Genomic DNA, 23,120 nt, shown 5'->3' with positions numbered 1-23,120 from the left:
GTCAAGAAAAGTGTGGGGGGGGGGGGGAGAGTGGGGAGTAAATGAAACACAGAACCCTAAGGTTTCTCTTCAAATTATTTCCCTATAGGAAAAATACTCTTGATTTCCATAAAAGGATTGTTCGAAAATTTCCTTCCCCTTTCACACATCTAAAAAGAGGCAGTAACGCACAGACTAAAATACTTCCCCCTCCCCCCCCCCATATTAGAGCTTTGGAAGTGACATTCCACCTGGGAAGTGAACATTAAATCCAAGTTTCTTTCTTAATTTAATCAAGAGAATTGAAATCACAAGTTTCCAACAAAATATCATACAAACTGACATTTAGATAATATTTTAAAAGTAAATAAATCTGTTTTACAACAAATGAATTATTCAGCTGTAATACTTTTATGTGATATTTATCATTTAGAAAAATATAATTTGCTTAGGTATGACAAAACTGAAAACAATGTTATTTATTATGACAATGCTTACATTCTGAATAATCATCATATTTTAAAGTCCCAATAAAAATCAGGGTACAATTGTGTTAAGCTTATAGTCCTGAATTAAAACCCCAGAACCAAACATGCCTGGATTTTGGCATGTTTGAAATCCAAAACTAGATTTAAGTTGTCTACTGAAAAGAGAACTTTGTTAGCTTGAGAGTTAAAAAAAACTATTTAATGGAACAGTTCCTCCATAATTTATAAACTGGGGTGTTAGTTTACAGTGCAGATTAAAATATATATTGTTTTAAAACTGAACACAGAGAATGACTCGGGTAAAAGTGCAATCCATTTCAACTTGTACGGGATTCCTGCATTTTAGTGTATAAATACTAGAACAGAAGAGACAGAGCCACAGCTGAACTGTAGCCCTTTGGCCATTGTCAAACACCTAAATCTGGGCTCTAAAGAAAGCAAATAAAGGATCAAGATTAATAGTGGCACAGTTACTATTGTGGCGCACAGCTGTTCTCAGGCGAAGATATTATGGACGTAACCTAGAAAATGAAAGCCAGTTACTATTACTGCCTCACAGTTTCAGGACATCTAGAACAAGTTTATATAAAATAAAATAATCTGGTTAAATATAAATAAAAGACAAAACCCTAAAACTATTCCTGACTGACTAGCATTCACAATTTCTATTACAGCAAAAGAACATAGGTGTCCAAAACAGAATTGATTCCAGTATGATTTGCTAAAACAGCTCCATCTTTGTAGCAGATGAAATTTTAAATCAACTTTTACTGGATATATAGTAGTTTCAAGCTCTCAGCAAAAAAACATAAACCAGATCAGGAAATAGAAAAATCACCTTTCCCTTTTAATATAGTACAGTTCTTAGAGACCAACTCACACGTGATATTCAAAAAGCTTTTTTAAAAAAGTAAAAATAAGGGTGAAAAATATAGACATGCAATTGTAATGATTTACTGACCCAGAAGTAAAAGTCCTTTGTGTCTTCAGAATATCAAATATAATCAAGCTCAGGTTACCCTCTGTAGTGGAAATTCATAGTCCTACTTGGAAGAGTTGGATCAGGATTGAATGTGGGAGGGAAGCACACAGAAGAAATAATGGCCCCTATTCATCCCTGATTTTTTTCCCTTTAGCTACCAGCCCTGAAAACCTAACCTGGAATCTGACCATTCTAATTATGTTCTCTCTCTCTCGGGCTTTTTCAAGGTTTAAACCTGGTTTATAAAAGTCCACACCAATTTAACTAAATCAGTAGAAGATCACCCCTTTAGTTAAGCCACCATAACTGTGTATGTTCTCCACTCTTGGTAGTGGTACTGTAGCTACTGAACTCGTTGCCAGAAATGGATCTAGCTAGGCCCATGCTCCAACACACACCTTTTTGATAAAGGGCCTCTCAAGGATCAATGCTCTTTAAAATAAATCATACACTTGCAATATTCTGCTCCTTAGCCTCAAGAAATTCAGAAGGGAAAAAATTGTTTGTTTTTTGGGCTCCTTAACTGTGCAGTGCTTTAGTATCCTGGTGAAAGGAGCAATATAAAAATCTAGAACACATCTATCAATAAGTGAGAAGAGAATATAGCTCATGTCCATAAAGTGAGTGCCACTAAAAAAACATCCATTGGCCACCTGCATCAAGGGAATTTACAGCAGTATTTCCCATTTCTAAACATAGGAACTACTGCAGTAACAGTAAACAGCCTATTGTGGTAAATGCCTTATTTTAATTATGCTCACTGCACAGGTTCTTTATAGCAGTAGTAAAAGCTTCTGTGCCAGTAATTAACAAGTTTTAACTCAAATATGCATGGGGAGCAGGGAGGCTGAGTATGAACTTGCCACTTAATGAAGTACTGAACAAGCTCAAACAGAATTACCAGAACTAAACATGTAATGGTGAGTAAGATTCACAAAATGCAGGAGGAAGTTTAAAACAGAACCCATCACTAATGTTTAAAATGGAGGGGGGGGGGGGAGAAAAGAGGGGAGAGAAAAAGGATAGCAGCTGGGAGAATTAAAGTACCCACAGTGATCTTAGTAAAAATAAAGGCTATGTGTCATCTGATTTTTACTACTTGTTGACTTTTCATTAACTAGATTCAGGGACAAAGTGAAAACAAAATAAAGCTGAACTGCATCTTAAATTTAACAATGCCTTATTGAAAAATATCTGGAAAAGGAAATCCTAGGACAATTGAACAGAGGGGAAAAACACATACCAAATACTACAGTTTAATAAAATAAAAATGCAAGAAATAAATATGAGGAACAGCAGAGCATCTATAATACAGCTACATCTAGGCCAAAACTATTATGTAGCCAGAAATAAAAATGATAAAATCCAGATTATAGGCTACAACCTCAAAGGGCAAGGTCCCCTAACAGAAAGCAAACTCTTACCTTTACACTGAGGTGGACTGGGACTCAGTGGGGATGGGGAACACGGACAATGGAGACCAGGAGAGGGGGGAGAGACAGATCAGATGAGTAACTGTAGGGGGGAGGGAGGAAGGATTAGAGAACTTGTTGGACAAGACGACAATGATAAGAAGTCTGAGGAGAGTGGGACTGGAACACGGAACCAGTAGTGGGCATGAGAGAGGTTGGATAAGGACAGGTTGGGATGACTGGGCAGAAGAGTCTGATCTCATTAAAGTACACTCCCCTCTTGAGCCTGGAATAGAACCCAAGATCCGTGAGTGTCAGCACCCCTCTTCTGTCAGCAAACATCCATGAAACCCATTAGCAAAGTGTCCCATCCCCCCTCTAGTGCTGGTCCAAACAGAGGATGAAAACCAACTATTGATATCAGTTACTCCTTTAGCTCAAGTAACAGAGATCTATGTAGTGGAGCTAAAGATTCCAGCCCTACTCATGTATGATGATTTTTTGTTTGTTTTTTCAGTTTGCTTTTTTTAAAAAAACTAGGAAATCACGCACACAAAACTATGTTTAGAGAACGGTATTAAGGTTTCACATTCAAGCACTCTAAAATTAGCAAGTCAGATTATTTTCATGGGACGTTTGCCTCATATATTGCAAAGCCTGGACAGTGTTCAATTAAGGAGAAGGTATTTATTATTTTATTGTCTCTGTGTTATTCAGTGTGTGGCCCCAAGCTTATTTACTGCACAAGATTCAGCCTTTACTCGGAAGACAGAATTATTAGTTTCCTCATAGTCTTTTCTATAGTGCTCATCATTATAGTATCTGAGTGCTTCACAAATAATTAATTGATGTTCGCAACACCCATGCGAGATGAGTGGGCATTACACATTTTACAGATTGGGAACTGATGAACAGAAATTAAGGTCAGAAGCATCCACTAATTTCAGTTGCCCCAATTGAGATGCCAAGTACAGTACCTGACTTTTGAGAGTACTTAGAATTATACAGCACTTTATATGTTCAAAACACAGCTCCCATTGACTTCAGGTAAAGCTGTGAGCGCTCAGTACTTCTGAAAATCTGACCCCACGTTCTCATACTGGTTACCCAGAAACAGAGTAGCCACCCCGTGAAAAGTGTGGTCTAAGTGACTTGACTAACTTCACACAGGAATTCTGCCACAGACAAGGATAGATCCCAATTCTCTAGAGCAGCATTCAACTCCTTAACCATAAGACCATCTTTTCTCTTCCTGAAGTCCCCGAACTCACTCGCTTCCAACTTCTGCAACAAATGAAATAGGGGTCCTAGAGACAACAACCCCCTTCACCACAAGCCTAATGTGTACATTTTATATATATATACACACACACACCCCTGATGAAAGTTTTAAAAATTATCTAACAGTTTAAGGGCCCCAACCTAAAGAGAGAAAATGTAAGATTTAACTTGTTTGTCTCTTAGTTTGTCTGTGGAAAACGGTATATCCAGATTTGCCTTTCTGAACAAAACAAAACATCCAGTCATATTACACCAAAGACATGCCAAGTCACAGATCATGTAGAAAACCATCTGGGAAATGAATCAGAGAGACACCTCAGAATCTGTGGCATATGGGCGATATAATCTGAGTAAATACAACAGCAGCCTTTCAAGAGGAATCAACAGGGAGGTTGTACAGCACCCTTCTGCAATAGTAAGATTTTTTCCACAGACACACTAATAAAAATGTTGCAAATAGTAACTAAAAACAATAAAATAAGAAAAAAGGTACAGTAGAAAACTGAAAATACCCCAAAACCTGAGGTATTATAGATGTTTAAAATATTTTCACCTCCCATTGCTCCCCCCACCCCCAAAATAAGGCAGAATAACTTTTCATGTATGCAAAAAAAGGCTTCCAAATTTGTCCTAAATATCTATGTTCCTAAAGCTGTGGAAAGAACACAGTTCTGGAAAGCTCACTGCATTTCACAAGCACGGTGTAAGCTTAAAGTATTCTCAGTTGGGTAAGCAAAGTTACTACTTGGCCCATTTCACTAAAAAGTAGGAGTCCGATTAAATTTAAATACCTTATAACTTCTGTATACTTGTTTAATACTGTAATGTACATGAGGTGTATTCCTATGAAACAAACTACACTGATGCAAAAATTTAAAGCACTTCCAGAAATACACCAATTTAAGAGAACTGTGCATTTGCAATTTCCAAGCAATTGTTCATATGTGAATCTGTTTACTAACACAGTATTCAGTCAGCTGCACCTTTCACAGCTATGACTGGTATCGGACAACAAATTCCAGCAAGCAGCAATGCTCCCCCCCGCTAAGTGATGTGGATTTAGATGGCATTTAAGAGAGAGTATTTCAATATTGAAATTTCCCCCCCCCTAATACGAACAAAATTTTAGCATCAATCAGGAGAAAAACTAATTTGGAAAGATAAAATAAAGTTGCAAGGCAGGCATTCTTCTTTGTGAATTACAGCAACTTTAAATAGCCTGACTGCAGAGCTGGCACAGCTTGGGTAGAAATATCTGCTATCTTGAAAGATGCGAATGTTCACAGACTTTAGACAATTGAAAAAGTGTTCAAAAGAGGTTCAAAATTAAGTTGAAAAATGTTTAAGCTTCTTAATTTCTGGGGGCTTTACCAAGGTGAAGGTTTTCAGGCCAAAATCAATCAATCAAAGTATACCATGGTATTAACACTCCTCTTACAGGGTTTCCCAACAAAATTGTGAAAGCGTACCACATTTTCATTTTCTACCCTTAGAATTTGCTTTCCAGGAAAGCCTCTCCATTTTGTGCAAGCTACCCTGCAAATAAGTAGTATGGTCACCACCACTACTGATGACTCACAAAACACAAATCCATTTTCTGAACAAGAAATGGGGTGTTATTTATGGTCTTTTCCCAAAATATCACAAGCTAAACTGGGCTTTCTTTTCAGCTTCTCCCACTCCCATGGCAAACACAGACCAGTTATGGATTGCTACCCACTCTCACCCAAAACTTGTGGGAAACCCTTATGTGCTGGAACTTTTGGCTAATACTGTCATATAATGAACGGTGTAAAACTTCCTCTCACCAGCTCCCATTACATCTTCTGTGGCTGTTTTACAAATGCAAATCCTTGCCAATGCCATTCATCAATTAGCCTTTGCCAAATTAGTACTTCAGAAAATATCTTCGTTTTTATTTTGCCTTGCACAGATCAGTATACAGATTACTTGCTGAGATCAGTGCATAACTGACAACAGTTCATTTATTCAATGACCTGACTATTTTTTCTGCTCATGAATTTCTGCAAAAAGAGTGAGTTATTTAGTATCTGAAATTACGTTTAATGTTTTGCAACTTTTTTTTAATTCTGTGGACTGACCATAAAACAGAGCTCTATGAATATTATTTGCTATTTGGGCTTTGGTGGTTAGTTGTTACTGTTGAGATTAATCACATAATATTGTTTCTGCTCCCTAAGGCATCCTGCAAATACTTTAACTGCAAACATTTGTATGTGTAAATCTAAAATTTTGTTTCCAGAATTACTATCACACATGACTTTCAAATTAATTTCCCACAAATTCAATCACACACATTCACAGAAAAGAAACTCAAAAGGAGCGTAAGCATAGCTTTAGGAAAAAGAATATTGTGTGTCAGACTATATACTGACATTTTTTGCAGTATTTGCCAGACCCTATATTGTATACACATGATCGCCTTGCATAGAGTTGGCATTGCTTTGAACTACACAAGATAGAAATGAGGCCGCCAAGGTTACGGAAAGTTTAAAACCAGTTTACAGTGGATTGAGAAATTAGTCTGGAAATCGTATTTAAATATGGTTCCACCTGCACCAGATTCTAACAGAGTTTGGATGATCAATATGGACAGACAGAATCATGCTTTGGAAATGTGCCTAACGGGCATAAAAAGTATTTAGAAAACTGAAGACCCATGTATACTGGTCTTAACTTTCTAGACTAGAACAAGCTCTACCACAGTTTGTCACTGGTCAATAAAATAGTATAAGGGAAGCAGATGTTCCAAAAGGAACACAGGACAGATTTGTTTTCAATAAATAACAAAACAAATTATCAAATCCCAGTCCTACACATCTATTTTTCCAGCATATATCTCACCTATACCATAAGTCCCAATTTCTCGGTTCTCTGTGCCTCTGCCAGTTACTTGACTCTCCCTGAATCCCTAGATTTGTTCTACAAATCACCAACCTGATAGGAAGAAAGTAGAAAGACTTTCCTGCTAACACATTAATTCACCAACTTGAAAGAACAAAATTGTCAGACACGTAGATGAACATAATTTGTTGGGGAAAAATCAACATGTTTTTTGTAAAGGGAAATCATGCACCACCAATCTACTAGAATTCTTTGAGGGGGTCAACAAGCATGTGAATATAGTGTACTTAGATTTTCAGAAAGCCTTTGACAAGTTCCCTCACTAAAGGCTCTTAAGCTAAGCAAGCTATCATGGGATAAAACGGAAGGTCCTCTCATGGATTGGTAACTGGTTAAAAGATAGGAAACAAAGGGTAGGAATAAATGGTCAGTTTTCAGAATGGAGAGAGGTAAATAGAGATGTCCCCCAGGGTCTGTACTAGGACCAGTCCTATTTAACATATTCATAAATGATCTGGGAAAAGGGGTAAACAGTGAGGTGACAAAATTTGCAGATGATACAAAAGTACTCAAGACAGTAAAGTCCCAAGCAGACTGAGAAGAGCTACAAAAGGAGCTCTCAAAACTGGGTGACTGGGCAACAAAATGGCAAATGAAATTCAATGTTGATAAATGCAAAGTACACATTGGAAAACACAATCCCAACTATTCATATAAAATGATGGGGTCTAAAATAGCTGTTATCACTCAAGCAAGAGCTCTTGGAGTCATTGTGGATAGTTCTCTGAAAACATCCACTCAATGTGCAGCGGCAGTCAAAAAAAATGAACAGAATATTGTGAATAATTAAGAAAGGGATAGATAATAAGACAGAAAATATCATATTGCCTCTATATAAATCCATGGTACGCCTACGTCTTGAATAGTGTGTGCAGATGTGGTCGCCTCATCTCAAAAGAGATATTGGAATTGGAAAAGATTCAGAAAAGGGCAACAAAAATTATTAGGGGTATGGAACAGCTTCCATATTAGGAGAGATTAATAAAACTGGGACTTTTCAGCTTGGAAAAGAGACAACTACACGGGGATTTGCTACAGTTCTACAAAATCATGACTAGTGTAGAGAAAGTAGATAAGGAAGTGTAATTTACTCCTTCTCATAACACAAGAACTAGAGGTCACCAAATGAAATTAATAGGCAGCAGGTTTAAAACAAACAAAAAGGAAGTATTTTTCACACAACACACAGTCAACCTGTGGAACTCCTTGCCAGAGAATGTTGTGAAGGCCGAGACTATAACAGTGTTAAAAAAAGAACTAGATAAATTCATGGAGCATAGGTCCATCAATGGCTATTAGTCAGGATGGGCAGGGATGGCGTCCCTACCATCTGTTTGCCAGAAGCTGGGAATGGGCGACAGGGGATGGATCACTTGATGATAACCTGTTCTGTTCATTCCCTCTGGGGCACGTGGCATTGGCCACTGTCGGAAGACAGGATACTGGGCTAGATGGACCTTTGGTCTGACCCACTATGGCCAGTCGTATGTTCTGGTTTTTCTTATGAAAAATATATATCATGCCACACGGCGAGTCTACTACTTTTCAGGAGATGGAATGATCTCCAACACTGCACATTTTTTGTCTAGATAAGTGACAACCTTCTAAAATGAATTCAAAACTCTAGATTATACTGAACTGTCTAACAGGCACCAAGATTTAGAACACATACAGCCTATCTATGCATCATCTATATTATTATGGTTCTGGTAACAAAAAAAATCCTTAGTTAATCTGCTGAAGGACCCTGGAAATGGGAATCATAGTGAAAACATTTATAGAATGCAGGGTGAATTTCTTTGTTAATCTGATTTCTCTATCCACTTCTATCAACCTAGGCAGGAGTTCATCAGCAGTATTCCACAAAACAAATACAGACTGAGATACTGCTACAGAACCACAGGCCAATAGGACCAGGCTTTCAACAGCAATATTTGCAGAAGCTGCCACACAAACTGTACAGTGGTAAGTGAAAGTAGGTAATGAAGCCTGGGTGACTGCTGAGTGCATCCACTGTTCATGATGCAGACTGCTTCAGTAGAATGGGCTCTCATGGAGACAGGAATGTGAAATTGTCATACCAAATGGGACACAGACCCCTGAGAGATGATAAAATCTTTTTAGCACCAGCAAACAAGACAAACAGATTGTCAGACTTCTTATTCTTTGGGGTCAAAGGTAATTTTTTTTTAGCAGTTGTTTCTAGGGTGGATAAAAATCAATAATTTTTAAAAAAAATAAAAATCGGATTTTTTTGATACAATGCTTTTTGAGGGAAAAAACCTCTCCAGATAGTTTTAAAAGATACATTATAGCTCAAAGATCTCTCATCATGGAATAGGAATTATAAATTCTAATTCTATAGTATGAGACAAGATATTCATGTAATGTTTAAGAAAAGTTGTATAAATGAGTTCCAATAGTCCATGGATTAGGGACCCAATCCTTATGGGGTTCCAGGAGCTTCTCTATAGATTATTTAGAGAAATCTTTCTATCTACCCAATAGGACTCAATGCTCAGTCTAGAACAGGGATCTCAAACTCAAATGACCACGAGGGCCACATGAGAACTAATACATTGGCCCGAGGGACGCATCACTGACCACACCCGAATGCCCCTGGTCCTGGCCCCACTCCACCCCTTCCACGAGGCCCTGCCCCTACCCCGCCTCTTCCCAGCCCCCATTCCAACCCCTTCCCCAAAGTCCCCACCCCAACTCCGCCCCCTCCCTGCCCCTACTCCAACCCCTTTCCCAAATCCCCGCCCCTGCCCCACGACTTCTCCACCTCCTTTCCTGAGCACGTGGCTCCCTGCTCCTCCCACCTCCCTCCTGGAAAGCGCTAAGCTCCACCAAACAGCTGTTTGGTGGTGGGAAGCACCTAGAGGTAGGCAGAGAAGCAGGGATGCGGCGCGCTGCGGGGGAGGGATGGGGGGCGGCAGGTGAGGGGAGCTTGGCAACCGCAGGAAACAACTACACGGGTCACGTGTTTGAGACCCCGGTCTGGAATATACCATCAGAGACGCTTAGTTTTGCAGTTCTCAAACTGTGGATCTGTCTCTCCAGAGAGAACATGCTTGTTAACAGCAAAAATGTTTTAAAATAAACAAATAAATAATATATAGAGGTGAGAAATAACAGACCTCAATCCTGTTGTCCCTCTGCAAATTTGTGTACAGAGTCAATCCCTTCCCTCTCTTTAAAAATGCAAAGTTTCAAAAAGTTCAATGAACAGAAGTTTGTTGGAGGCGGAATAGATCTGGACAAGGAGAAGAAGTCTGGAGATAAGTGAGAGAAGGAAGGGACAGGCAGTAGAAACAAAAGTGAAACTGTTTGAGCGGCATATTCCAGATGTCTTGAGGTCTTTCTGAGTGTAGCCTTCATTGATTTCAGATCTACCATACCATTCTCTCACTAGAAGGGAAAACCTATAATGGCAGCAGGCCGTAAAAGAGACCCAGTTTGGGAATAAGAACCACTCAAGAAACATATGTTTGCTGATGATGTTTTAAAGAAAGTCACACCGGTGGAAGTCACTTAAACTCTTGGATTCAGAGGCTGTTGAAGTGATACTCTCATTTTTAACAGCAGTAGCTTCTTCTGCTGGTGTAAAAAGAATATTTTCTTCCTTTGGACTAATTCATTCCAAATTGAGAAATCGTTTGGGACCTGAAAAAGCAGGGAGCTTGTTTTTCTTTTCCAGATTATGAACAAACAGGAAAATGAAGGTGAAGACAACTGAGTTAGCTGCAGAAACCAATATTTTAAGTTTCTCATGTTGACCTAGCTGACACAGTTGATTTTTTTTTTTTTTTAATATTTCTTTTAACTATTTTAGTTAAAAACAATTTTAACAAAAACAAACCTGATTTTAAAAAACTTGAATGCTTAAGTAAATTCAAAAATTCATATGCTTGTTTTGTTAAAATATTATATGTTTGCCGTTGAAGAAAAAAATCCAGAATACATAACGTTGTTGTTTTAGTTAAATAAAACAATTTAAATATCTGTCTAGTGATGTTCTCCTCCTAAAACAGCATGGCAAGAAAATCCTCCAAATATTAATGATTAACCTGTTGAATTGGAGAAAAGTTCACCTCCCAATGATTTCATAAATATCTGCTTCAATTACCTTTGGTAAATGAAATAACCAAACAATCATTCATTTTCTGATATAGCTGTAAAACTCATCTGAAAAGTTTTCAAAATAAATCTCTTAAAAATGTATAGCGTGTACCTTCTAAAAATGAAACCTACATCTCTGAATTGTGAAAAATATGTATTAAGATTCTACTAACCAACAAGAATACACTTTTATATGATGCATCCGAAGAAGTGGGCTGTAGTCCACGAAAGCTTATGCTCTAATAAATTTGTTAGTCTCTAAGGTGCCACAAGTACTCCTGTTCTTTTCACTTTTATGTAGAAATCCATGATTAATTCTAGTCTTCCTGACTAGTGATTTAATTATTTAAATCACTAACCCCATATCAAATCCACCCTGGTTGTTTCACAGGCAGGAGTGTGTACAAGTTTATCCTTCTCATTCTTTCAAGAAAGCAAAATGGAAAGAGAGAGACTACTTGGTTCATAAAGACTGGAAGAAAATGTGACTCTGGTTTAATCAGCACCTTATAATGATGGAATGTGAAGGTCCCCTGCGTGACTGAGCTTGTAGCTCTCTGGATGAAAAGATGGCAACTAAACAATATAGTTTTAAGTAAGGCATTTCTTGGATGGTTCTCTCACAGGCTCAGGAGGAACATCCTAATGATGACCATCTGCTAATGATGTTTACATCCTAATGATGTTTACTACTTGACTCAGCTCACAGAGGCCCAAAGAAAAGGCAGAATCTCTAGTTTTGAATGTCCTAAAGGAACTGGGGCTACCCTACCACCATGACAGAGGTGAACACTGTCCTTCCAACAAATCCAACTTTATCCCTCACAATCACCATGGCTGTGGCATCCCAGCACCGCAGGCTGCCCTGAAAACAGACATAAGTCAGAGGTTTAAAACTGGCTGTGGAAGTAGACTGCTCACATGATATTACCACTTTGTGAAGTAGAGTGATCTATTGGATAGGGCCCTGGACTGGGAGGTAGAAGACTGTAGGTACTACTTCCAGCTCTGCCACTAACTTGCTGCGTGACATTGGCCAAGTCACTTCACCTCCCCTCCTATTCTATCTCCATCTTGTCTATTTAGACTGCAATCTCTTTCGAGCAGGGACTCTCTCTCCTTGCTGTACAGCACTAAACACAATGGGTCCTGATATCAGCTGAGGCCTCTAGCCTCAAATAAATCTTAATCATATTCATACTGGAGGGACAATGCCCAAACAAAATGCACAAAGACTGTGGTGCGTTGAAAGTTACTGCTTTTTAAAAGAGCATTATTAGCTGCAGGAGATGAGGAATTTAGCATGAGGCAAATATTCAAGTGTAAATGCTATCAACAAGAAAAAACCCTGCACATTTAATAAAGAAACGTATACTAGAGCACCTATTTGCATAAACAACTCCAAGTTTTCTCTTTAATTGAAGAACTATATAGAACAATAAAACCAGATAAGCACATTTTATGAGACAGAAAACTGAAGTAACCTTTTTCAGCTATAAAGTATGTCTGCAATTCTTTCCATTTATTTCCTTATTGCAAGTTTTGCTACTTTGTTCATGTATTTGCAAAATAAAAATTACAGATAGCAAGTTACAAATTCTTATTCTGTGGGAAATTTTACTAATCCCATATCAAATAATACAGTGAGGTGGAGCACTTGTCCTCCTTAATTCACACATGTATAACTCCCACTGATTCTACTGGGAGTTGCGTAAGCGTGTCAAGGAGAGAATAAACACAAACTCTGTAACAAAATTCTATTTTATTCCTTCACTGTAATATTGTACTACTCATTTTCCTTAAACATATGTGTGCTTTTTTTAATTTTTTTTTTTTTTTTTTTATATAAAGGAAAAGATCATCTTAAAAGTAACCTTGAGGGATCTTTTTTGAACTAGTTTAACTTATTTAGTTAAATCTAACCCCTATTGTGGACACTTTTAAAATCAGCTTCACTCAAGTCACTTGCAAACCAAGAGCTTGCCCACACGGCACTGGTAAAGAGCTCTAGAGGGGCGTGTTTTTTAAAGTATTCTAACATGTTGCGCTATAACTGCAATGGGTACATTCCAAAAAAGTACCCAACACAGTTCACATACAATTACGTTAATGCGAATTAGGTACCTTTTAGGGAGCATCTGCTCAGCACATTAGTGCACACCTCTCTGGAGTGCTTTTCCATGCTGTATAGACAAGCCCCAAAACACTGAGCATATTTAAAACACTCTTAAACCAATTTAAGAGTGTGTCCACACTATGGCATTGCACCAATTTAACTAAAGTGTTTTCCAAGCCATTTTATTTAAATCAGTCCAGCACTGTACATGGACCAGCTCTTAGACTCACTAATATTTCAGTTTTAGCAAAATAGATAAAATGAAAAAAGCAAATGACTAAAAATTTTCTATGAATAATTAAAAGATAATTGCTTTCCAACACAATTTAGTCACGTTAATGTGTGGTTCTACCACTAAAAAGAAGTGATCTGAGAAAAAAAAATGTGATGGAAAAAGTACAGGATGCTGTCTAAATGTTTCATTGTTATACTGAAAATCAAACAGGTGACTTGGAATATCCAGCTAGTGAAATCGTTTTGTGAAGCTGCCTGCCTGCAAGTTCTTCCTTATTATAAACTACAGCAATTTCACACCGATAATTCCATAAACATTACACTTCAAAATGAAAAGTTAGCAAAGGAGCAATAACTACCAGGTTCAAGGTTTTTTTTGTTTGTTTGGTTAGTTTTTTTTTTTTTTTTTTTTTTTTTTTAAAAAACAGGTTCATTTGCATAACCAGTACTACTGAGTCATTTTATTGCACGGAACCTAATTTGAAAAATCAGTTACAACATAGTAATAAAACACAATTATATTTGATAATGTTTCTACTACAATAACGACAAAAAGATTGCAAGCGAACATGCATACACAGCTATTTCAATAAGCCTCATCTCTGAAACACTCAAAAATAGAAAAGCTCACTCTGTTGCAATTATTGTTGAAATTCTTACACAGCCTACTTCCAGCACTGAACAGCTGCTCAAAAGCAACACCGACTTTCAGCGTCCTTTTTCCCTCGCCTTTGGCAACCACAGTGATTAGCGACAAGACTGCAAGGTGATTGGTTGGTAATGACATCATCTTATTGTTTTCTTTCAAGTGGAATAAAGGACTTGGAGTACAGATAAGTCAACGATGAATTCAGTAGGAGATACATCTCTGTGCCCTCTGCCTTAATTATTATGGCTTCTAGAAGAGAATTTCTGTTTATAGTATAAACGCCTATTTTATTTAGCTACTGTCATCCCTCTCCCCCAATCCACTGTAAAAGAGGTCTATATACCACTGTGCTTACGTCACAGTTGTAATATTTGCAAATACAATTACTGTGGTCATTTATCCCTCCACAATTCATCATTTTCATGACTCAGGTATATTTGTTTAATAAATATGCTTTGATAGCAAGAAGCATTTTGCATGTCAGAATGATTTAAACTAGTAGCTGTTAAAGTAACTGGCACCATATGATGTCAAAAAGGGTTGACACTTAAAAGTACTGCAAACAAAGTACAGTGCAAACACATCACTATAAAGTTCAACTTTATTGACATAGGTGCAACTGCAAAAGAGTCAGTCAGATTTGTTTAAGGACACTAACAACAATCCTGGGAAATCTAAACAACTACATGCAATAGTTCTTTTAAACTATTTTACTAGTTCAATATAGGCCCCAATTCTCATTACACTAAATCCCCTTTACATCACTCTAGCGGTCTAAAGAGGTTTTAAAGTGGGTGTACAGTGGTATTAAAGGGCCTCACTATAAATAAGGATCAGGTCTATAGTGCACTGATAACTTTCCTGCTCATCCTTCCTTGTGTTGCATCTTAGATTGTAACTGATGGACCAAATGCTAACGAAAGGTTAGGAAATAAAAACCATTTTTAACATGGTTAAACTTCCCATGGAGCTGAATTTCCGTACTAAGCAAAAACATGTTCTTGGTTTATTGTAAATCACCCAAAATGTCATTAAATAAAATCTTTTCCCTGTGGCGGGGGGGGGGGGGGGGGGGGAGACTTTAATGCATGAACCTTCCTGCAGAATGGTTATTACACAGCAGTCAGAGCCAAACAGAGCTCATTTTGTACTGACACCAGAACTGACACACTCTACTACACCAGGTCTCCAAAAAGAATTGAACAGCTGTAGCAATTGCTTTCCCTTGCAGATATGAAGATCAGTATCCTCACAAAACTCATTTCTTGTAAAGTATTTTTCCACTACAGCAAACAAGTAAAGTGAGTTGCACACATCTGGAAAAACAGTATTTTAATATTTGTTTCATCTGGCCATTAAGGAGAGCTGTGGGAAGCTGTATGAAGATCTATTTCTGCTTGATAAAAGCATCAAGCTAGTTGAAATGTTGATTTGTAATTTTAAATGTGCCAGAGGCCTCAGAACCTGTATATGGTTCTTAAATGAAAAAGAAATAAAAATGATGATAGACAGATATAGATGGGATGGGAAAGCTCCAATAATTTGACCTTGATTATGCCTGAAGTAGAGGCATAAAAAGTCAAAGATATTTTTGCTTTAAAAAAAATTACTATGCATTACATACATGCATGTATATATTTCTCTCTGCAAAAACAAATAGTTAGAGGAGAAAGTAAGAAAAAGGTCAGAGGAATTTTAATTGCCTATAGTGGAAAACTGCTCTGAAGGCAAGCAATTTTGCATGAGTCTAGTTAAGAGGAATAGTGTCTTTAATTCCTCAGACAATTTTATTTGCCCCATTTGGCATACCAGGTGTGTGGTCAGTCAGCTGTTTTCCAGGATTATACAACAAACTGATTAGATAAGAGTACCTGATTGATATGCAGTAAAATTACTTTTATGAACAGGTTTATTTCTTCACTGGCATGTAATGAACAGCTATTTGATAATTGTTATTGCCACTTCTATATAGTATTATAGGGCTATATTTCATTTATTCTCCATTTGTAAGCAAAATTAAATCTTGAGGATAAAAGCCAGTATTTGTCAGTTACACACAATTCTATTCCAGCACTAAAGCAAAATTAAAGAATCAATTTCTGGCAAGAATATGTTTCAGGAGAGATAACACATTTGGAATCCCTGTTCAAAATTGGGAAATGGGAAACTAAATGTGATGTAGTTCATTTGTCAACGACACAAAACAAAAATGAAAAAAGGAACCTATTAGACTCTACACCAATGAACCAGCAGTAAAGTAGCCGTGAGCTAGTAGATACATTGTAAAAAATAATTTTAACAAACAAAAATGCAGTGATTTAGTCAGCCTATGAATAACTAGAAACCTTGATTTAAGACTGTCAAGGCTGCTTCCCCACTTTGAACTTTAGGGTACAAATGTGGGGGCCTGCATGAAGACTTCTAAGCTTAACTACCAGCTTAGATCTGGTCCGCTGCCACCATTCCCAAAGCTAATTCCCTTCCCTGGGAAGCCTTGAGAAACCTTTCACCAATTCTCTGGTGAATACAGATCCAACTCCCTTGGATCTTAAAACAAGGAGAAATTAACCATCCCCCCTTCTTTCTCCCACCAACTCCTGGTGAATACAGATCCAACCCCCTTGGATCTAAAAATAAGGAAAAATCAATCAGGTTCTTAAAAAGAAGGCTTTTAATTAAAGAAAAAAGGTAAAAATCATCTCTGTAAAATCAGTATGGAAAATAACTTTACAAGGTAATCAAACTTAAAGCGCTCAGAGGACCCCCCTCTAGTCTCAGGTTCAAAGTACAGCAAACAGAGATAAACACTCTAGTAAAAGGTACATTTACAAGTTGAGAAAACAAAGTAAAACTAAGATGCCTTGCCTGGCTTTTTACTTAGAAGTTTGAAATATGAGAGACTTGTTTAGAAACATCGGGAGAACCTGGATTGATGTCTGGTCCCTCTCAGTCCCAAGAGCGAACGAACTCCCAAACAAAGAGCACAAACAAAAGCCGCCCCCCAAGATTTGAAAGTATCTTGCCCCCTTATTGGTCCTTTGGGTCAGATGCCAGCCAGGTTACCTGAGCTTCTTAACCCTTTACAGGGAAAAGGATTTTGGAGTCTCTGGCCAGGAGGGATTTTATAGTACTGTACACAGGAGGACTGTTACACCCTTCCCTTTATAGTTACGACAAAGACAAAATAAAAAGATTCCATTCAGAGCCAATCTTCACTGTAACAAACACACTACAGATTTTTCATTATGTATAAATATTCACTACAGAGCACTGGTGCAGTGTACATGTGTTAACCAACCGCAATATCGTTTATTTTTTGTGGAGCACCAGGAATAAGTTAGGCACTTTACTGACAAGCATGAAGATAAGGGGCCAAATTCAGAGTATGTTCAGTGGTGTAATTCCTCACACTCAGATTAACTTAGACCTAACACCACCCTTTTAGCAATATTTAAGGAAGTCTGAGTAAATTACGGACAGAAAAACGAGGTGAACACGTAAGTTAAAGTGGATCGTTAGAACTACTTACGCCATCCTACTAAAAGTTTTTTCTTGGTACACTCTCCTCCTTTGGTCCCTTGACATGCAAGTTACACCCACTAAGACTTCCTTTCACACAGTGGGTCAAATTCAGAGGTGATGCAAATGATATGTTGTAAAAGGGGTGTAAAACTCAATACTTCTAATTGATACCCTAAGAGAACGTAAATTAGTGCAAGGAACACTGAAGAAGCCAAAGTGTAAGTAACGTCACTTTAGACTTCTTACCTAAATCCAGCCCAAGATTCCGGCCCCACAGAGTTTAAAATCCAAACCACAGCATCTGCTTAAGTAGGTGTTGAACCAACATAGATATAACTAAAACATCAAGGAATTCACATTATTAAAAGAGTTCATACAACAGCATCCAATGAAAACTGCGTTAAAGCTTCTGCACTTTCTACAAGTGTGCAAGTTACTTCAGAAGATCAGCCAACTAACTCAAAAACATTGTTGAGATAATTTTCTCAAGACTCTTGCTCCTGTTTAATACTCCACTAGTAGGCAAGAACTACTGCCTAATTTCTTTGATGTACCTGATGTTTTTGAAAGTTACACTGTTTAAGTATTTTTTGGCAAGGACAAATGGTATTGGCCCAAGAAGGCATCCCAATAAGATGGGGTAGATTAAAAAAAGTTTTATCTTTGTAATGTAAGGAAATGAAGAATCAAGATAAATTAATATTATATACTAAGACCCAACAATTTGTTAAACTATATAGTTTCACATCCTAAGACAAAGACATTAGACCAAACTTCTGTGATACTGAGTTTGCGTGATCTTGACCATTTGTGAACACCCCAAATCCCCAAGCCTTCTGAGCTGCATATTGGCAGTGATTTTATTTTCAATTGTAATTATTTTAATGACCTGAATAGAATTGGTAAAGCTTTGTTTCAGTTAACAGAGACAACCAGCCTTCACTTTTCAAAAGAAAAATATGCGGATTAATGCAATAAAAATACAATTAAAAGACAGAAAAAGAAAAGTTTTATTCATCTCACAACTTGATGTTATAATGAGGGCTCTGAGCATTCTGTGATTTGGCAGCAGGACTTGTTATAGACCGCCAGCTACACACAAAAGCAATTTAAAATCTAGAACATCAGATTCTCTTGTCAGCATCTGCTTAGGCTGGTGTCTGTGGTCAGCATTAGGAGCAATGGTCAGATGCTGACCAGTCTCACATTGTACAGTAAAACCTCAGAGTTACGAACACCAGAGTTACGAATTGACCACACACCTCATTTTAAACTGGAAGTATGCAATCAGGCAGCAGCAGAGACAGAAGGAAAAAAAAAAAAAAAGCAAATTCAGTACAGTATTGTTAAACAAACTACTAAAAAAATAAATAAAGGGAAAGCAGCATTTTTCTTCTGCCTAGTAAAATTTCAAAGCTGTATTAAGTCAATGTTCAGTTGTAAATTCTTGAAAGAACCACCATAATGATTTGTTCAGACTCATGAACATTTCAGAATTACGAACAACCTCCATTCCCTTAGGTCTGGTCTATACTACCCGCCTGAATCGGCGGGTAGAAATTGACCTCTCAGGGATCGATTTATCGCGTCCCGTTGGGACGCGACAATCGATCCCCAAATCGGCGCTCTAACTCCACCAGCGGAGGTGGTAGTAAGCGCCGCCGACAAAAAGCGGCAGAAGTCGATTTTGCCGCCGTCCTCACAACGGGGTAAGTCGGCTGCAATACGTCGAATTCAGCTACGCTATTCACGTAGCTGAATTTGCGTATCTTAAATCGACTCCCCGCTGTAGTGTAGATGTACCCTTAGTGTTTGTAACTCTGAGGTTCTACTGTAATACCACCACATGCTCTACTAAAAACAAAGTTACTAAACCAGTGGGGAGAACAATCTGTTCTACACAGTGCGGCTACTACTTGGCATATTCAACATTCCCTTCTAAACCCAGTCATGCTACCCTTTATGATTCTATTTTTAATCTTCCCTGTGTGAATGGCAACACAGCCACCTACGATTAGCAACTGACATCCTTTATGGTGTTAACATCAGGTACCCATGTTAAAGAAGCCGTCAAAAGAAAATCAAGTGCTTATGGCTAAATAATGCAGCCTATATTTGTGTGTGTGATGTCAATATACTTTATGACAACCCCTTTAGTGAATCCACATCACAAAACAAACCCAAGTCATCAACTACAGAGGCTCATGTGTGTGGATTCTTCATTTCTGGAAACATTCTAATGGGTCACAGTATGATCCTTCGACATTAGATACATAGGCACAAAGGTCAAAATTAGGTTCTCTTGGAATTCTGCAACTGACTTCACATTTTGAAGACACAGAATTATGAGAGTTAACATGTTATCAGCAAAGCAGAGTTCACTGAAAATTATTTTACCTTTTGTGAAGAAACTAGCTTTAAAGGATTGCAGAGTTTCAGGAGCCATGATCAGAATTTATCATTAACAGACACAAAAAGTACATTGCTTCAGTAACAACGTAGCTTTTATAGTAAAAATCCATATTTCAAATTTGAGAGTCTTTGAATTAGCTATTTCTGTACATGTGTTCCATTGCTTATTTCATAAATAATATAATTAATTGAGGATGAGGTCAGGATTATAAAAACACCTATACTGCTAAGAAGAGGTTTCATACGTCCAAACTAAGTTTCTGGACCAGATCCTTATCTTCAAGGGAGTTACACTGCTAATTTAAGACAGCTGAAGGTATTGTCCAATGTGTACAGAATAGGGTTAAATATTCCTCTATAGAACATTGAAGTCCATTTCTGTAGAAACACGGCTGAATTTATGGAATGTCAAAATATGACTGTCAAGGGACAAGATGAAGGCTACGAAATATTAGTGAGGCACAATTTACATGTGTATATTTTAAAACATGTTATATTCTATGAAAACAAACGAGAAAGTTAGGGGAAAGAAGAACAGGAGTACTTGTGGCACCTTAGAGACTAACAAATTTATTAGAGCATAAGCTTTCGTGGACTACAGTGGGCTGTAGTCCACGAAAGCTTATGCTCTAATAAATTTGTTAGTCTCTAAGGTGCCACAAGTACTCCTGTTCTTCTTTTTGTGGATACAGACTAACACAGCTGTTACTCTGAAAGTTAGGGGAGACATTTATGTGCTATTTCTTCTTTCATGTATTTCCATCTTCCTCTCATCCCCTCATTTGGGAGCCAAATCATTTTTGATGCAAGTTGCCAGTTTTGTGTTCTTCACACATATGAAAAATTGCTTTAGACTGTTAATTATTTTGCTTTTGTTTACTTGCATCCTAACGCATATTAACACATACCTTTTTAATAGTTATATCAAGCTCACTTTGCTTGAAAGTGGAATACTTTCTGGAAGCATATTTAAAAAAAAAAAAAAAAAAAAAAAAAAAAAAACACAAAAATCATCATTTAATGGTTCCCTAAGTCTAAATACACATACTGCACCTCCTTTGCGTTCTTTGTCTACTTTTCTGTTTTCATTGCTAGGCAAAAGATTTTTTTACATTTATTTTACAAACAGTAAGTATGAAGTTTTCTAGACCACGAGTTCTTAACCTGAGGGTCAGGTACACCATCCCTTTCTATGGTAGGGTGTACTGAATTTTTTTCCCCCCCCAGTTGTAACACAGGATGATGATATGGAAAAGATGCAAAGCACTGACCTTGACAAATGATCAATCACACTAAACAATGTCAGTTGTGCTGTCATCTTTTCTAACAAACAAGTTTTACGAAAAACCCATATGTACCTAGCAGAATCTCAAATGCACCCCTATGTCAAGCATCCAATTGATAATGGGTCCCTACTTCAGGTAGCATGATCTTCAGAGAAGAAACCACTTATTTATACTTAACCTACAACACAAAATTCCAAATTAAATGCAGTCAAATCAATGTTTTGTGGAATAGGTCACTGTACACTTTTTATAGCTCTCCCAAGCTTAACAGAGATAATCTCTCTGCTTTTTGTCAACCACTATCGTTTGCTTGAATTTTGAAGTGCTTTTAAGAAGAGTCAATTAGATATAAAAGGTAAATTGCAGAGGGGATAAAACATGTTATTTCACTACATTACAAAAAAGGCTTTTGACTTTTATCTTAAAGCAGTAAGCAGTGAATATTGGCAGATATCAAGTATAATAGTGATAAGTGGTTTTTAAACACTGAAAAGGAAGTTTTGTGGCCCATCTTCATTGGCTGAGTACCTGTGCGCTTCTTAGGGGATGGACCTAATATACATCAGAGATAAAAGAGTCCTTAGTTTGTCAAGGACTCCATGTCAATTTCCTACCCAAGAGCAGAAAGAGGTACATGCTCCTCTGAATCCTGGAGCACATACCAAAAATCAGGAATGTTTGGTTTCTTGGACACCAGATGTTAAAAATGCATTGTTCGGTTTTTCCTTGTAGGATACTATGAAGGCGCTCATGAAGAGTGCCTAAGGGATTTCGGAGCACAAGTCCCATTTGTACACTTAAATTCCAGTGGCACGTTTGAAATTTTCCCTCTATAAACCTTAGATACAGCAAACTAAGAAAGACTAATTAATCCAACACCTAAACTGAGATCCAGTATGTAAAAGTAAATTGACTGCACCAAAATAATGGCAGAGATGAAGCACAGAATTAAATTTTAGACTTACGTTTCTCATCATCAGCATGTACTAGAGATGCTGCTCTTGACAAAACATCCAATGGAGTCTCCATTCCTGGCAGGATCCTGTAATATAAAAGAGCTAGGTTTTCTAACAGTTTCATAAAATTATGTTTATAAAAGGTGAGAAGTTGCTTTGTCATTAGATAACAAATCTGTAACTCCCTATCATATAAACAACAAACACCACCATATAAACTACTGTAAGACAGGGAAAAGGAAACATCGCTTTCAGAAACATTATAGCATCACATATAGAATAAATAAGGCTGGCTTCAATTATATATTAACAACAGGGAACAGCTACCATTTTATTAAGCTGAACACAATCATGAGGACACATGCCTTTTACTTCAAGATGCCTCTGCTCAGGGAATCTTAGTTCCATCCCTGTGAGGTAGGCAACTATAATTATCTTCATTTTACAGATGGAGAATTTGAGGTACAGAAAAGTTAAGTGACTTACTTGCCCAATAGCAAACCAAGTCTGTGGCAGAACTGAAATAGACCCAAGGTCTCCTGAATCCCATTCCTGTACTTTACCCACAAGATCATCCTTCCACGCATCAAGTCCAGATGTGACTGCATTTCAGTACTAGGGGAAGTGATATGCACATCTATGCTTTGGGTGAAACTTGACAATGATCCTGTCTGTCTCTCCCTCCCCCTTTCTCTCACCACTCTTTCCCAAACCCTCTCTTCTTTTATCCTTTTTCCTGTGATCTTTTAAAAG

The 23,120-nt window shown here is 37.6% G+C and overlaps 1 protein-coding gene across 1 annotated transcript in view; it reads right to left on the bottom strand.

Moving 5' to 3' along the window:
* VGLL4 (vestigial like family member 4) overlaps positions 1-23,120 on the bottom strand; it is a 145,797-nt gene that overhangs the window by 113,106 nt on the left and 9,571 nt on the right. The window contains exon 2 of the mRNA XM_034775527.1: positions 22,377-22,453. Coding sequence (XP_034631418.1) covers positions 22,377-22,453 — 77 coding nt within the window. The remainder of the gene's footprint in view (positions 1-22,376; positions 22,454-23,120) is intronic.

The sequence above is a fragment of the Trachemys scripta genome, chromosome 7 (assembly GCF_013100865.1).
Source record: "Trachemys scripta elegans isolate TJP31775 chromosome 7, CAS_Tse_1.0, whole genome shotgun sequence".
NCBI classification, from domain to species: Eukaryota; Metazoa; Chordata; order Testudines; family Emydidae; genus Trachemys; species Trachemys scripta.
Note: the sequence above shows the minus strand (reverse complement) of the source record. Positions and strands in the feature narration are given on the sequence as shown.